Source organism: Sander lucioperca, chromosome 3 (assembly GCF_008315115.2).
Source record: "Sander lucioperca isolate FBNREF2018 chromosome 3, SLUC_FBN_1.2, whole genome shotgun sequence".
In the NCBI taxonomy this organism is placed as follows: Eukaryota; Metazoa; Chordata; class Actinopteri; order Perciformes; family Percidae; genus Sander; species Sander lucioperca.
Window position 1 is genome coordinate 29,788,957 of NC_050175.1, and position 17,996 is coordinate 29,806,952.

Below are 17,996 nucleotides of genomic sequence, written 5' to 3' on the forward strand. Positions count from 1 at the left end.
CTTTAAGCTCAGACTTAGCACAGTTGATCCCAGAGACATAAAGGCACCATGCCCCCCATCTCTTGCCAGTCAAAGGGATCAAGATTAGCCATCACACCCACCCAACACCATCCATTCAACCCCAACTCCAGGAATATACATACACATCCCATGTAGCACACACACATGTCAATCAAGTGCCTATTGTAAGGGCATCAAGTCTTTGAACATAAGACACATGCCAAGTAGAGTCCCTCTCTCTTTCCTCTCATCCGCTCTCTGTCTCTCTTTTAATTCTCCACAGCTGAGGGGACACATGGCACTGATCCCTTGAGAAGGCCCAAGGTCAGACCCGGGGCACAGGCGTTAAGATGGGAGGCCTGTTTCAGTATCCAATATCATTCATTTAGTGTCATACACCACATCAGCAATTCAACACACGGGATGCTTCCTAAAGATGCAGACTGTTACTGCTTGTTGCTCTCAATAATGTCAATTCCAAATTATTTCAATGTGTTAAAAAGAAAATAACCAAAAGGGTGGTCAAATAGACAGTATACTGAAGCTTACAGTAATTCATTATCGATGATATGCAGATGATTTAATTTCCCGATTGATTGGTCGATCAAATGGGTGGCCGGAATAAATAGCAGTTTATTTTAATTTCATGTTACTTTATCTTCTACTACATTTCAGAAGGAAATATTGTACTCTTTACGCCACTACGTCTATCAAACAGCTTTAGTTACTTTACAAATTAAGATTTTTGCACACAAAACATTTAAAGAGCTCATAAAATATGATGCTTTGTTATAAATCAAACTATCCAACAATATAAGGATGTGCTGTGTTTCCTTCTCAATATTTTAATAATAGAATAAAACTATCTTTGAGGTTAGGACTGTTAGTTGGACAAAATAAACATTGGGTAATTATGACGGCATTTCTTACTATTTTCTATATATTTACTATATTCTATATATAGTATATACAGTAATGCTTTTACTTTAATCTGATCTGAACACTTCCGCCACCACTGCTAAATACAACTTCTTACCTGAACAGTACATGAACTTGGTCTGATGAGGAACCACTATGGATCAAAATATAGTCTGTTGCATGAGCCTGGTGATAAAACCCTTCCTTTTTAAAGTGCCCATATTATGGAAAAAAAACACTTTTTCTGGGATTTGGGGTGTTATTTTGTGTCTCTGGTACTTCCACACGCATACAAACTTTGAAAAAAAAAACATCCATGCTGTTTTGAGTGAGATACGGTTTCTGAATGTGTCCTCCCTTCAGTCTCCGGGCAAGCTGTTCAAAATCTGCACGGCTTTCTACGTCACTAGCCGAGACAAGGGGCCTAGGGAGCTAACCGTTAGCATGCTAGCTCGTTCTCAATGGCAAAACACTGCTACAATACACACAAATTCACCCTAATCTACAAAATAAATTGTATAGAACTACTTACATGTCCCTGTTCTGCAGGTATTCCACGCAAAGTTGGAAGTGCACCCTAGTTTAGAAGAAGTCTCCCGGCTAATCCTGCCTTGTACAGGCCGAAGTTGGAGCTAGCTCATGTAATCCTTACCTAGCTACTGCGCATGTGTGACTGACAACAAAGATGTTACAGAAGTTAAGAGGTCTCACTCTGTAGCTAAAACAGAAACCTGACAGCGTGTGAAAGGAGGAGCTGCAGCAATGTACAGTAGAACAAAAATATGGTGTTTTTTGAAAATTAAACCATGTAAACCTATTCTGGTACAACCTCAAAATACAATTATGAACCTGAAAATGAGCATAATATGGCCACTTTAAGTCCGAACAATAAGGCTATCACTGCAAGAGCCAACTTTATACATCACACCACTTCAACATACTGTACATACATACAGTCAATAAACAAGCTACAGGTGTATGTTGCTTCTTATCTTTTCAATCTGTATGTTTATCTTCTTCTAGTACATTCTGTATCACAGTTTTTTTTTAGGTAAATTGAAGGATTAAATGTACTTTTATCGGTTGAGAAAATGACCATACTTCTTAAACTATATAAAAAAAAACATTGGATAATCTGAAAATTGTTTTGTCACAAAGCTAGTTTTCCTTTTTGGCTCATGAAAAGTCTACACATGGTTTTCAAAGGACAGCGATATTTGTCTGTACATATAGCGTTGTTGCACATCTGTCCATCCAGGAAGAAGAATGACTCCTCTGTTGCTCTTCCTGGGGTTTCTTGTTTGTTTGTTTTTTATTAAAGTGTTTCTCGTGAGGAGTTATTTTAGGGATGGCAATGTCAGTCACTCCACCACTTTGGTCCAGACTGAAAAATCGAAAGAATTAGGCTATTGGAAATGCCATGGCATTTTGTTTAGACATTAATGTTCCTTAGATGATTCATCTTAATGACTATAGTTATTCTTTGCCTTTTTCTGTAGTGACACCATGAGGTTGAGTATGTAGTTCTTGATTGAAATATCTCTACTATATCCTGCCAAACTAATGACATTACCATCAGCTGTTAATTTGCAAATACCAACACATAGTACCTGTTATATCTGCTAAACATCAGCATGTTAGCAATATCATGGTGAGCATGTACTGTAAGCTTGCTAATGGCCTCACACTGCCATTACCATGGCTTTAAACTTGGTTTTAATCTAAAGATAGTTAGTGTTGCATGATGTACAAATGGTTAAGCCCACTGAGTCAAAACATTATGATTTTGGGGCTTCAATTGTTTTATAGTGTAGGCCTATGCTCTATTTCTTTGTTCCACTCACATATGCATGAATGTGAACACCTGCATTCCAGCCATACTTCTGTAAGAAGGAGGCTGTATTAATGAACTGGCACTCCTTCTCTCGGCTTCCTCCTCCTTCTCACTGCAAGAAGTAATTGAACTTGAGCAAACATGTGCATGTACACGCACGCACGCACACACACACACACACACACACACACACACACACACACACACACACACACACACACACACACACACACACACACACACAATCCAAACTAGAAATCCAAAGACAGTTTCGCTGCAGTTCACACCAGCTTTAGCCTCTAGAGCGCAACACTATCACATCAGTCAGGTCGTCTCTTAATAAAGAAGCTGGCTCCTGTTGAGGTCTCACAGCCAACAGTTGTTACTGTCACTCATCATCATCCCAGCCTCCCCCTGCACACACACACACACACACACACACACACACACATACACACACACACACACACACACACACACACACACACACACACACACACACACACAGGCAAGTTGGAGCTTGTGCAAACAGCCATACATGACCCCAGTATGCATGCACACCCACTCACCCTCTTTCAGAAGCACACACACACAAAAGCACACATGAGCCAAGGAGCATGGGCAGCAGGGTCACCCTAGCGCCATGCTTCATAAAGGGCGCCGTTACAATAGGTTTACTGTTACTCTGACGACTGCCGGGATACAATAGGACTGAATGTACTGGCCTGACGCTCCATTTCTCTCAATTTTTCACTTGATGACAAGGAAGACAGACTGAGACAAGACAGCATGATATCAGAGGACACCCCTGAAGGTGAGTTGGCTCATTGCAGGGTTAGTAATATGTATCTCTAGACATATGTCTATGCATAGAAAATGTGTAGTGCTTAGAGAGAAATATGTGGGAGAGTAATTTATGGATTGCTGGATTTTTGATGAGACTGACACTCTTTAAAAATCATGTCATGATGTGCTTCAAACATTACTGTCAGATTTCCGTCACACCAAACTGAAAGGCAATGTTTTAAATTTAGATTAAAGTCAAGTTCAAATGTGAGTAACTGTATGGTGCAACTGTGACACCTTATTAAACCATAAACATCTATAATCCACTTGATCATATCATACAGGACATTAAATCACCTTAAAAATCAGAAGTTACAAAAGAATGGTGTTTGATTGCATCATGCTGACATATTTTCTAAGAAATTCAGAAAATAATGACAAGCAAGGAGAGGAGAGGAGAGGAGAGGAGAGGAGGCAAAGAGGTACAAATGAAAGGGCAATTTCACAGACCAACACTTCAAGAAGGCTACTGGGTAAGGTGGATCAAAGTACAGAGAGCTGAGAAGAGAGGGATGCCATTGAAAGAAGAACGGAGGAGGAGAAAAGCGGGCTGAGAGGGATTAGTATAAGAGGGGTGGAGGTGGGGTTTGGTTTGGGGTGACAGATGGGACTCACCCAGATTCAGAGGGGTGTGGTGCTGAATTGTGAGATTCCTCTGAGTTGGGACAAGCAGCGATATTTGCACTGCAGCTGTCAATGATTCAACACCTACACAGCTCCACCCTCCTCCCCCTCGTATTATACACACAGAACAAGCACACATTCATGCTCACATTTCATATTTTGTGATAGGCCTGCATACTCGGTTTTGCCTCGAGTCAATCGTCAAGTTGAGACCATTCTTGTGAGACAATGATTCATAATCTTGTGTCGTTAAAGATTAACCTTATCTTCTGTTATGGTGTCTGGGTAATAGGGGTATACAGCCTGTATTTGCTTATGATGTGGCCTGTCTGTGTTTTATTATTACTCTTTGGCCAGAGTTCAATGATTAAGCCATTTCTATATGAGTGACACTAATTTCAAGCCTATTACATTGTTGCAGTAATGTAATGAGGGTGTAAACAATATCTTAATGTAATGTGGGCACCACAACAATCCTGTGAAGCAAGTAAGTTAACTTTATCTATCTATCTATCTATCTATCTATCTATCTATCTGAAATAGGCATGTAAAAGTACCAATACAATAACGTAAAAATGCTATGTCCTACATTCAAACTTCTGCTAAAGTACTTATGTTAAAAATAAAGTATTAACAGCTAAATGTACTTAAAGTAATAAAAGTAGAAGTATGCTCATTCTGCAGCAAAATGCCAGAAATATACTGTTACATGATAAGCTAGTTTTAACTACTTTATATAGGCTACAGTTTGGAAGTTTAGGCGAGCGGTTCCCAACCAAGAAGTCACAAGATAAATCTGCTTTTTTGTGAAATACTGGAAAATCTCTTTGAGCCTCAAGGTATTATTTAAATTCTGCTAACAACTTGTAGACATCTGACAAGTGACAAGAGGCCCATAATACACACTGCTTTAAATATTTGCATTGAATTTTATACTCTAAGCTATATGTTTTTTTAAAAAGCTTAATCTGGAAAGTAACAATAACTTTGAAATAAATGTAGTGGAGTAAACAGTGCAATATTGATCTGAGTAGAAGTTGAAGTGGCATAAATTAGAAGTAGGCTACCTTGAGTAAATTTAGCCTACTTACTTTCCACCACTGCACTCGTACCACACCTGATAACTACACTCAGAATGGCTATTAATACCTATAACTATTATATTGTTTGCTCTACTATTTACTGGTGTTGAACTTCTGATAAATGTTCCTCATTATATTTATTCTTGCATTCTTTATCACTTATAAATATGACTACATGTTGAAGGAACAACCCTGATTCATAAGGGGTTTGAAACAAATCAGTTAGCGGGCAGCATGTCAGCAGCTTATGGCTTTGATTTCTCCTCGCGCCCGCCTCGCTTTCTCACCTGGACGGAAGTGTACATAAAAGGCAGAGCAGGTAAAGGCAGCCTCCTCCTCCTCCTCTAACCAGGTAGTGTGGGACGGTAGCGCTGCCATCTGTAGTCTACTTTCTGTTGAGGAGAGGAGGCATGACGCTGGATGTGTTTCACTCGTGTAAATATGAGACAACTTGAAATATTCTTCTTCTGTTTCCTCATAACCAGTAACCTCACGGACTAATGGGGCTTATACTGCTGAGCCTGATTCTTCGGTACTGGATCAACACCGTGGAAGGTAAGCGGAACTGTTGTTCGGATTCAAAAATCAATGGCAACACGCTTATAATGCGCACAAAGAGTAACAGTTACTCAAGAGCAAGACCATAAATGCTGTCTTGGTATTTATGACTGGTGTTTTATTGTGAAAATCATTTTTATGCAAGGAAAGATATATATTTTTAAAACTGCACTTCACCGTAGAGTTATATATGTTAATGAATGTATTACACCTTAAATTAAACAAATTTTTCATTTTATCAGGTCCAAATACTTTTTAAAATTCCGATTTTCTTCCTTGTAGAGATTTTTAAGTGTTGCAGGAAAGTGGTTGGTGTTGACATTCTCACTCTGACTGTGCACTGTGTTGATGTGTGCTGCAGGATCATGTTCAGCTGGCAGCGCTGTGACCTGTGATGAGTGTCTGCAGCTCAGTTCTCATTGTGCCTGGTGCACACAGGAGGTAAGCAGCTAGGGTTGCATGTATGAAAAAAAGGTATTCTGGGCACAGGTGAGCAAAATGACATTGCTTGTTTGTTTTTTTTCATGATAATAAAACTTATATTGTATGGCCAACTATAAAACAATCTCAATCTGACTTTTCCTTCACCTTCCAGAATTTTACAGACTGGTTTTCAGTCAGCGAAAGGTGTAACACACTGGATATCTTACTAGAAAAGGGATGTGCCAGGGACCAGCTGGAGTTCCCTGTCTCCAAAGGCCAAATCCTGCAGGATCGCCCACTCGGAAAGAAGACAGGCAACGTAAACAGCACTCAGATCTCCCCACAGAAAATGGCACTCAAGCTGCGTCCTGGTACGCCACACAGCGCATTCTGATATGATGTTGTGGTTCGATGAAGTAGTTCCTTGTTTTCAAACGAGAAATAAGACATAGATAGATAGATAGATACTTTATTCATCCCGAAGGAAATTTTAGGATCCAGTGGCTTAGACAACCTTAACACAACAAACACATATACACACATATAACACACATACATAAGAATAAAAATAAAAATCATGCACAGAAATGCAACGACCATGATAAGGTGCTATGGTAGACTGTGTGCAATGGTGATAGTGCAAAAGTGAACAGTGCAGGGATTGAACAGTGCAGTACAATATTATTTTATTATTATTAAATATTAACTATGACTATGAAATATTAACATAATAACATTAACTGACCGATTGAATAATAATAAGAACAATATATAACAGGGAATAAGTTATAAGATGTAGTTGTTATGACCACAGTCCAGATTGTGTAGGAGGGCTAATATAGCCTATAAGACAAATAAGGTTGTTATTTGCACAGGCATCCAGGTGACTTTCCAGGTCAAGATTCAACACACGGAGGACTATCCTGTGGACATATACTACCTGATGGACCTGTCAGCATCCATGATCGACGATCTGGCGATGATCAAAGACTTGGGCTCCTCTTTGTCTAAAGAGATGGCCACTCTCACCAGTAAATTTCGAATGGGCTTTGGCTCTTTTGTGGAGAAACCTGTCCTGCCATTCATCAAAATCACAGAAGAAGAGCTGGCCAACCCATGCAGGTAAACAATAAATATTAAAGCATGACCTTTAACAACATCCTCTTTTCTGGTGTTTAAAATTTCAGCAAGATGACATTCAACAGTATCCTCTTTTCTGATGTTTGACATTTCAGCAATGTCATTTGGTATCTGAGAGAATCTAATTTTTCAACTCTTTGGTTTTTGACTTCTGCTGTGTTGCAGTAGTGTTGGCTCAACCTGCCTGCCAACGTTTGGCTACAAACACGTCTTGTCCCTGACGAGCAGCACCGACAAGTTCAACAAGATAATCGCAATGCAGCGTGTATCTGCAAATACTGATGTGCCAGAGTGTGGCTTTGACGCCGTCATGCAGGCAGCTGTTTGTGGGGTGAGATTTTGATTTTCAAATATCTATAAGATATTTAGCTTTAAAATCTAAATTAAGTAAGGGTTATGAAGTGATTTGATTACAAAATGTATTACTAGGATTGTACTCAAGTATTTACTTTCATTTATTTGTATTGGATTTCTGGGTGATTCTATGGGGATTATAGGATAGGCAAACATAAGCCTTGGCTTTAGCCTATTCTTTTTTTTGTTAGCTACGGGGGCAAATTGTGGGAAATAATTGTTTCTTTCATGTATGTTAACCAAAATAAAATTATTCATCATCTTCGTCATATTTAGATTGTTAGTTTGTGATCTGTGTTGGCTCAACTTCATTATTTGATTAGTCACTTGATGATATAAAAAGGAGGATGATCAACATAATGTGTCTCCTGATAGGACAAGATAGGCTGGAGGAATGATTCCATGCGTTTGCTGGTGTTTGTCAGTGATGCTGACTCACACTTTGGGATGGACAGTAAGATGGCCGGTATTGTGATTCCCAACGACGGGCAGTGTCACCTGGATGCCAACAATGAATACTCCATGTCCATAGTGCAGGTGAGTCCACAGAGGTTCTTTGTAGAAAGACTTGTCTATCTTCTGCATTATGCATTATGCTGTAATAGATGTGATTCTTTTTTAAATATCAACCCATTCTGTGACCTCAGTTTCATAACTTTCATTACATGAGTGATTTTAGAGTCATCTATGATGCATCGTCACAGCCTTAAAGCACATTCACGCTTGACATTTCACCATTTTTTTTCCAGGAGTATCCAACTCTTGGTCAGTTGATTGATAAGGTGGTGGAGAACAATATCTTACTGATATTTGCTGTGACAGAAGGACAGAAACTCAACTATAAGGTAACAGCTTCTGCTTTTTAAATGTATTCATTTCTTTCCAGCAGGATATGTCTAAACTGTAGAACTGGAAAATGCAAGTGTTTGTGTGAGCACAATGTTTACTGAGGTTAGCATATTTATGAATGGAGCTGCATTCTCATTGAACCTGTTCGAACTAGCCCTCTTTTCTTCTGTACTCGGGATCTTGAGGCAAGTCTGCCCACATTTCTAACATTGACTTTAATATTTATCTGTTGTTTTTTTTCTCACAGAACTATGCAAATCTAATACCTGGCGCCACAGTTGGAGTCCTGGCGACAGATTCGCGGAACATCCTGGAACTGATTGTAACAGCATACAAAGTAGGTAAACAGTCTTGGTGATCTGTGTGTGTGTGTGTGTGTGTGTGTGTGCAGCCTCTGGTCATAAGAAATAAGACACTTGCCATTATAAAAGCAGTAAAACTGTGTTCAATTTCATTAGTTTTATCCAAGACATGAACATAAAGCATTTATGATTTAACACTCCGTACATCTTAAAGCCAATAGACAGTATCTCTGCCTTCTCCAATCCTTTTCATTCTCTTGCTTTATCTCTTTCATTCTTTCTTCTATTACTTTTTCTGTGGTGTCTTGCATCAGCATGTTTGACAGCAAGTCTCTGCCTGTCCCAGCTGTTTGATCTCCTCATCCCTTCTGACTCTGACTTGCTCTTTCTTCCCCACTCTCTCTCTCTCTATCTTTCTTTCTCTGACTACCTCTTGCACTCCTTCTAAAAGGAAAATCCCCCCTGGCGGCAGTGACTGGTGGCAAGTCCTCTAATTTATTCATCAGTTATGTCTTTTACACCCCCTTTTATTCTCCGCCATGTTAACCACACTGAAGAGAGGAGTCCTTATTATTGCACTGATTGAAGATATAGCTGTGGTTCTTAAGGGAAATAAAAAACAAACAGACAGATATTTAGTGATAGAAGACATTTGATTAGCATTTATACTTACCTGCAATTTTGGATTAATGTTTGTTGCTTAGTGGATAGATATTTCAGCCACCCCACTTTAAATACCCTTCAACATATTTACTGAATAACAGTTACATCTTTTGAATCTGTTCTGCCCACTTCACTGTAATCCGTCTTCGATTGTGTGTATCCCATAAACATCCCCATGTTTTCCCCGCCTTAGCAACACTGAAGGCACAGTACAATTACAGGGCTACAGGAAACACACATTTAACTCTCTGTTAGCACCCAGACAGTCCGTCACAGAGTTCATTAGTCAGTCAAACACAGCCTTTCCTCCAGTTGAGACGATCTGTCGCCCTTTCCTCAGGTGCTGTTAAGAGCCCAGCACACCTGGGATGATGACTCACCGAAAAAGAGAGAGCTAAATAGGAGCGTTCAAACTGTTTCAGTACGCTACAGGTCAGAGCAGGGTGAAAGTGTGATTCCACTTAAAGCCCTGGAAATCCCACTTTGTGAGTCAGCATATTGATTTGATGGTGAATGTTACTATTTTGGGGAGGAAAGCCTTTTGTTCAGTGCCAGATCTGCGCTGCCAGTTGCATTTCCGCGCAAGGTGCTGACATATATTTGTACTGTTTTCCAGGAACTGCGTTCAGAGATTGAACTGGAGGTCCTTGGAGACACAGAAGAGCTCCAGATGTCCTTTACAGCCATTTGCCCAAATGGGACCGTCCTCACTGATGAAAAACGCTGCTCCAACATCAAACCTGGAGAGACGGTCAGTTGTTTTGCTTTAAACTGCTTTTTCTTTATATTTGTATAGCACCTTTTTATACAGGCTAGTGCAGTTGAAAGTGCTTAACATGTGACTGACAAACTGATAAGAGTGTTAGGACAATAAAAGGATAGTAACAGTAAAATAATTGGACACACCAAAAATAAAAAATAATCATAGAGATATACTGAAAGATGTACTCTTACTCTCAGGCCACCTGGTGATATAAAATGTAAATACAAATGATAAAAGTAAAATTGAATAAATGTATAAAGTAGAGCTGTGTATTGGCAAGAATCTGGCGATAAGATACGTATCACGATACATGGGTCACTATTCAATATATTGCAATATATTTCGCTACTGTGCGAAAGGTGATATTTTGGGATTTCTTTAAAGTATAATTTTAGAAAAACTAATATTTAAAAAAAGACATGATGTGCATAAAAGTCAAAGAAGTTTACTTTAGGTAAACAATTCAGTATACAGAAAATCAAACTGCCAGTTTGGGATTGTGGTTAGAAGGTTCTTAGTGAGCAATTTTTTTATATGCTCAAGTAGGCCATAATACAAGAAAATACATAGCCCCTGTCACAATACATAACACATTAAGTGCAATCTGAAAAAAGAAAAAAAAATGCTTGCACTATTCCTACACAGGGTACATCCAACACATAACATGTTTTATGTGCAAAAACACGATAAGTCCTAGTGAATACAATTTTGAGGCCATTTTCCCTTTTTGAGCCTTTATCCTTTTTGAGGTGTGAAAGAGCATCAATTGATCTGGAGACACCTCCGCATAAAGCTGTATGTGCTCTCTATTTTACAGAGCTGCAGTGATGTAATTAAATCGATTAGTTAGTCAGAAAACTAGAAATTTGAATAATTGATTAATGATTTTTCATCCAAAAACATTCTCTGGTCCCCCCTTCTCAAATGTGATGATTTTCTGCTTTTCTTTGTCTTATATGATAGTAAACTTAATATATCTGGGTTTTTGACTGTTCTTTGAATAAAACAAGTAATTTGATGACATCACCTCAGGCTGTGGGTAATTACATTTGTTTCTATTTTCTGATATATTATGGAAAAACGTATAAATCAATTAATCAAGAAAATAATCGACATATTAATCGGTAATAAAAAAAAGAATTGATAGTTGCAGCCCTAATTTTTTTTTTGTTTTTGTCATTTGGTGATTTGGGGGAATTAAAATAATAAAGCTGGCAATAGTCTTCATTTTTCTATTGCCAACAAAACCAACAATGCGTTAGTTCGTATCTCAATAGTTTCTGACTTTCCCAGCCTGTCTGTGTCACACATACAAAGTGTATTTTTTTTTTAAATAGGCTAAATAATTTCCTAAAACAGCTGAGCACTGCAGTTTTTAGTAAATGTTACTCAAAGAGGAGTAAACAGTGCTTTGTTGGGGAATAGAAATGTGGTGCTCTAGTGAGTATTTATGGTAGCAGGATGATATATGTGGGATTGACCCAAAATGAAATACAGTGCCCATGTTCTTCATAATGAAGGAACATGTCCAGTGCAACAGTGTGGCTCATTGATGTGTTTTAATAGCTTTTGGACAAAAATGGAGCTCTGCAGAGGAATAAGCTGTATCAGGCTTTGGTAACAGTCAATACTTTTAAGGATTAATTCATTCTTTTCATGGGGCTTTTTCTTTGCTCCTCAGGTAGTGTTCAACGTGTCTGTGGAGCTCCCAGGATGCCTGTCCGGTGTTCGCCACTTCTCCCTCAAACCGGTGGGTTTACAGGACAGTTTGGAGGTGCAACTGGAGTCTCTTTGCTCGTGCGACTGCCGGCAGCCTCCTGAAGCAAACAGCAGCCAGTGCATCGAGGGCCAGGGGGCTTTCCAGTGCGGCGTATGTGTGTGTCAGCCGGGGTTCCTGGGATCGAAGTGCGAATGCAATGAGGAAAGCGCTTTGTTGAGCAACTGCCTCTCACACAATGAGTCTGAGATATGCAGTGGTCAGGGGCAGTGCTACTGCGGACAGTGCGTGTGTCATGCATCCAGCTTTGGACGCATCTACGGACCTTACTGCGAGTGTGACAATTACTCCTGTGTTCGTTTCCGTGGGGAGCTCTGTGGAGGTGAGTAATTACACGTGATGAATTTTACAAATGATTCACGTGTTTTTGAGTTGAGCCAATTGCTTTAGGGATTTTCTGTTTGTAGGCCACGGGGTGTGTGACTGCGGGGAGTGTCACTGTGAAAGCGGCTGGACAGGGGAGTATTGTAACTGCAGCACTAGCACTGAGGCGTGCATGTCAGAGGATGGCGCTTTCTGCAGTGGTCGGGGGAGATGTGAGTGTGGCCACTGTGTCTGCTCTGTACCTGGAGCATCTGGGGACAAGTGTGAGAAGTGCGCAACATGTGGAGACGCCTGTAGCTCTGCAAGGTCAGAACACATTCATGCAATCAGCTCTTAGAGGTGAATAAGGATGTAATGTGAAGGCTTTTGTCTGTGTTACCTCTGTAATTGTTGTTTCTTTACCTGAAAGATATAAGATGTCGTATCCTTGTGCCACATGATCCGTCTGTTCTTTTGAATACAGACATATCAGGTTCTGGTCCCCTTGTTCATATGTGTCTACACCTTCCATGTGACATCAAAAGAAGAAGCTAATGTCCCCAACACAGCACTAAGAGATTTCCTTGCCTCATTGTAAAGCAGCTGTCAGGGCTAGTGCCATTTGATACCATTGTTATAGGGGAGGTGGGTGATAGAGAGTGAGTGAAGCCTTGGGAAAACTGTGATAAGTGACCAACACTGTGATTTCTTTGTACTCACTGCGTCAACGATTGAAGCCTCATTAAAACTTAGCTTCCGGAGAGGTACTGTATCATCTCTAAGGAAAACCTGACCTTTTGTTTTTCCACTTGTTTTAACACCAGGACCTGTGTAGAGTGCCATCTGCTAGATAAGGACGATGCCAAGTTGTGTGATCAAAAGTGCAGCACCCCCAAAATTTCCATCAACACAACAGCAGGTAAAGCACATCATAATCTACCTGTTCTGTATCTGTATCTTATCTTGTTGTTGGCTGGATAATATGGTTCAAATCATAATTGAGACTTTAATATTGGTATTTTCTAATATAGATATAGATATATATCACAATATATCAATGCATGCAAAATCAGACATTAAATCAATTGTGTGACTGTTATGCATTACATGGAGAACAAAGGCTTGGCATCTGCCAAACAAAACTTCAATCACTCTAGAATTGTATTCATTTTGAATTGGATCATCAATCATCAAGTTGGAAAACAAATTTGGATTCCGATTACATAATAAGAGCAAATCATCCTGATATGATTTTATAATGACATTTGATAAACAATCATATTGAATTGTTGCCCAGCTCTTGTCAAGTATGTGTCAAAATTGTCAACGTTAGAATTTATGTAGGCCTAGTTGATTTTGAAAAGGGTTTAATAATTTGTTGTTTATATTTAACTATGTGCATGCACTTAATATTACTTATCTATTTTCCAAAGCATGCCATATGTTTTTAGAATTGTTTTTATACCTTACCAAGCAGCCACGTAAGTAAAGTGTGAAAATCAACTGGCTGATACTTGAAACTTGCTTCAGATAGTCCATGTATCACCAGGGATTTTTTGTTCCCTTCATGTAACATTACCATCTCATGGGCGTGGACTTTTTTTTATTCTTTTGCCTTACAGAAGAAGTGGGAACCTTTAAAATCTTAAAACTTAAGAAATGGTCACCACAAAGAAACCGTTGTTAAAAAAAGTGTCCATGTTTGCATATTGCTTGTCATCCAGGTTTGTTGATAACATACAGTAGCTGAGGACTACATGGCTTTTTGGCAGCCCAACTTGAATGTGATGGTTTCTTGGAAGAGATTAACAAGGAGTAATTTTCAAAACATTCCTTGACAAGGATACAACACTGAAGGCAAACAAGGTCACTAAATCTTCTCTCTGAAGGATCTCTAGCAGGTTTCAACTCTGTGCAAGTTGATATTCATATTGCACTGGCATGGAATTAAATCAGTTTGATTTAGCTAAAACATGCAAAATAAGGTAAGGTAAGCCTTTTTTAGTTTAAAGTTACAATATCAAGTTTTCATCCAGCAGCTAAGTCTTGTTCTAAAATAAACCTCTATTCCTACAGAATTAAAGAAGACTATTTTTTACAGGATGTACACTGACATTAACACTATAAAAATGTACAATAAGTCCTTTTGCATCGGCCTTTTAGCACAATCACTTACCTGTAGTGTAAATGCTTGTTGTCGCTGGAGTTTGTTCTCTCAGCTCAGTTTTTGATAGTGGTATCAACATAGAGCCATGATAAGTTTCCCCATGGGTCAGAGATTAGGAGGAATGCTGACCTGCATCGACTCGGGTGTCTCTCTGAAGCCTGTACCCCCTCTCTCTAACACAACACCATCCATGTCCATTCAGGCAGCACCAGACAATGGGGAACATATTATTTACCTTGTCGTACAGGCAGAGCTATTGTAGTGCATGTGAATAGCCAAACGACCTTGTCTTCCTTTATAGAAGAGATTATTTTAAACCCGCTATACTTGTGCAAGCGGAGAGGTATATCTGATGATCACAGAGTATTTTCAGGCTTTAGATGTGAAATACAATGGTGTGGTCCACACACACACATGCACCCACACCAGATTGTAGTCTTTGATATGGAACTCACACTGACAGGACAACAGAGGCGAGTATATCCTTTTACATTCTCAGCACAATGTTGAAAGGGAAGATGATCTACTATGGATTCATGCCACCCTTATGGATATGTATGTTCACATTTCCTCTTAGATTATGACAAGAGCCCTTCTATGCAATGCACGCTGATGACGGAGAATGAGTGCCGGATCTCATTTAATGTGGAAGGAAGTGAGAAGGGGACCATTGTCTATGATCTCCAGATGTACGGTAAGTTTTACAACAATGTAGAAAACAGATGAAACAAAAGGGGGAGTTCTGGTGGTGAGTCTTATGTCATCCTCTGTCCTGTCGCAGGTTGCCCGGAGCCTCCCAACATCTCCATGATTATTCTAGGGGTCTCTCTTTCCATCGTGTGTATCGGCCTGATCCTGCTGGCTGTGTGGAAGGTGCTGGTGTCAGTCCATGACCGCAAAGAGGTGGCCAAGTTTGAGGCTGAAAGGGCAAAGGCAAAATGGCAGACGGTAATATACGGCTAGTAATATTCTATATTATTCTTATTGTCAACAAATCCCATGAAAACACTGAAACCAACATTGAATTGATCCTACTAACAGGTATCGTGTGTGATAAGCCAAAACCTGATATAGCTTATTCTGTGCCATAAACCTCTGTTCAATCAATTGATAATCAATCTTACGAGATGTAAACCGGAAGTATAATGTAACAATGGCATTAGTTAGTAAGCTGTGGGCTACAACTTGAACCCTGTTGTATTAGCCTTTAATTATTAACATTTTGGGGAAATTGGCACCATTAAAAGTTTGCTATTAGTAGTAAGCTATTGGCAGTTCCTGTTTGTAATATGCACATGGCTGTACAGACAACTATCACTTTGATGATTCTCAGGCAAGTTCTGAGATGTGTTGTTTTACTAAAATTTTTAAGCAGAATTAAGGATGTTTGTTTAAAATGATATTGGAGATAATGATATCTACAGAAAGTGTAAATCACACCAAATCTATGTGTTTAGATTTGACTGAGTTATGACTCAGAGAAGAAGAATGGATTTTGATGCCAAGGGTTTTAAAGTTAAACCCTAAACTGAATTGCCGTTTTCCTCATCCACAGCAAAAACTGGCCCCCAACAAAAGCACTATTTACTTCTCTTTAAGTAACATTTGCTTTTTAGAAAATAAAAGTATGTATTGCAAATGCATTTATGGTAATTGTTGCTGTTGCCCTAATGTTCTGGTGACAATATGTTGTCAGTTGTTCCATCTTTTTAATTCAAAATGATTATGATTGTTAATTTCAGTTTTTTTCTTTGTCTCTCTGCAGGGGACCAACCCTCTGTTCAAAAGCTCAACATCTACATTCAAAAATGTAACTTATAAGAACACAGAGCGAGAAAAGATCATTACACTGGATCACTACTAATGATAAACTGGAGGCCAACCATATGAGTGCACACTTAAGTGTGTGTATGTGTGTGTGTGTGTGTGTGTGTGTGTGTGTGTGTGTGTGTGTGTGTGTGTGTGTGTGTGTGAGAGACAGAAAGGGCAAAATGTGTACTAAAATTTGTTTTTGTACTAATCTCTGAGTTGATTCAGTGGTGTTATAGCACAGTAGACAACACTGTGAACAGACAAACACACATGATGAATTTGCTGCTGTAAACGTGCACTGTTGATGTACTGTTAAACACTGCACTTTCCTGATGCATGGTCCTACAAACTTTTGTCTACTGTAACATGCAGCTTGGAAAGGAAGAGTCTACACTACAAGTGGTCTACTACTGAAAAAGAACGTTTTATTTTGAATGTAAATATAGGCCACTGGTGGATTAACATGATTTTTTTTTATATTGTCTTTGTTGTTTTATTCTAAGCAAGGCTGAGCCTTGTGTGTTGATAATTGAGTTTTTTTAGTGGCATGGCACATAAATAAAGTTGAATTTTGGCTCTTTGTAAAATGCAACTTTCCGCATTCAAGGTTGTTCCTCTGAAAATTATTGGTAAGATTTGGCATTAAGAAACACAATTTAAATTTGATTTTGTTTACAGTGGGAGAGTGAACTCTGTCAAAGAGTCATCCCTGTATTCTCTCTTTCCAGACCAGTGATGGAAAAGCAAGAAAGTGCATTTCCTCAAGAACTGTATTGAGGTACTTGAACTTTACTTGAGTGTTTCCATTTTCTCCTACTCCACGCACTCAATGGTAGGTTACCCATCGGACAAACTGCGTGGGGCCCTGAAAGCTCAGGTTCATCGCGTGTCCGTTTGTTTTTTTTTGGTAATTTCATTACTTGAAAATGTGCACCACTAATGTACAAGATTATCTGGGTCCTGCGTTATAACGTACTCTTGTGGCCCTTTCTTTTAGGAGGGATCTGTGTTACAGTATATATTGTGCTCACATGGTGCAATTCACTTAATAAAGTTGTTTTTCATCCAATGACCACATAAAGAGAAACCTGGGGTTGGATAGTGTTCTGATGGAGGGGTATCCTACTTGTTGGTTTCTGTGTCTCAGAAACCATATATTACAGCTGTCATCTATATAATATATATAATATATATAATATTGGATTATAATCATTGTCATTGTGTTCATTACTTTAATATTGCAGCTGGTAAAGGTGTGTGTGTGTGTGTGTGTGTGTGTGGGGGGGGGGGTAATGTTAAGTACTTTATATACTGCTAATTCCCCTCCTTATCTTATTCTATAATAATACATATTATTGTCTTTGTAACTATATTTTGTATCAATCTGAATCTGCAAAGGAACTATAGCTAAAAAAACTAAAAAGTACATTAATTGGCTCTGAATTGTAGAAGTAGGTCTATACATTTTAATGCACTTAATCATAGATTCCATTTATTTTTAGCATTCTTATTTACACTGTTGTTATAAATTGTGGTGTGTATATTTTTACATATTTCTTATTTCTATTTTTTCTATATATT

General features: G+C 38.9%; 1 protein-coding gene across 3 annotated transcripts; it reads left to right on the plus strand.

Moving 5' to 3' along the window:
- Positions 1-3,315: 3,315 nt before the first annotated feature.
- On the plus strand, positions 3,316-17,693 carry itgb6 (integrin, beta 6). 3 transcript variants are annotated; one of them, XM_031306202.2, is made up of 16 exons: positions 3,316-3,566; positions 5,790-5,859; positions 6,224-6,303; positions 6,458-6,656; positions 7,161-7,407; positions 7,591-7,756; positions 8,155-8,316; positions 8,529-8,624; positions 8,876-8,965; positions 10,210-10,344; positions 12,038-12,455; positions 12,541-12,763; positions 13,261-13,355; positions 15,181-15,297; positions 15,385-15,551; positions 16,369-17,207. In XM_031306202.2, the coding sequence occupies exons 2-16, from the start codon at positions 5,805-5,807 to the stop codon at positions 16,465-16,467; spliced, it is 2,349 nt and encodes a 782-aa protein (XP_031162062.1). In that variant the 5' UTR covers positions 3,316-3,566; positions 5,790-5,804; the 3' UTR covers positions 16,468-17,207. The 3 variants fall into 3 exon arrangements, with proteins under 3 accessions (XP_031162062.1, XP_035855527.1, XP_035855526.1); XM_035999633.1 differs by lacking the exon at positions 3,316-3,566 and adding an exon at positions 17,669-17,693 and having other exon boundaries at positions 5,623-5,859; positions 16,369-16,493; XM_035999634.1 differs by lacking the exon at positions 3,316-3,566 and having other exon boundaries at positions 5,622-5,859; positions 7,594-7,756.
- Positions 17,694-17,996: the final 303 nt, after the last annotated feature.

Coding starts and splice junctions, on each gene's coding strand:
- itgb6 (XM_031306202.2), top strand. CDS start 5,805: ATGGGGCTTATACTGCTGAGCCTGATTCTTCGGTACTGGATCAACACC. Junction 13,356..15,180: donor TTCCATCAACACAACAGCAG/GTAAAGCACATC, acceptor ATTTCCTCTTAG/ATTATGACAAGAGCCCTTCT. Junction 15,298..15,384: donor CTATGATCTCCAGATGTACG/GTAAGTTTTACA, acceptor GTCCTGTCGCAG/GTTGCCCGGAGCCTCCCAAC.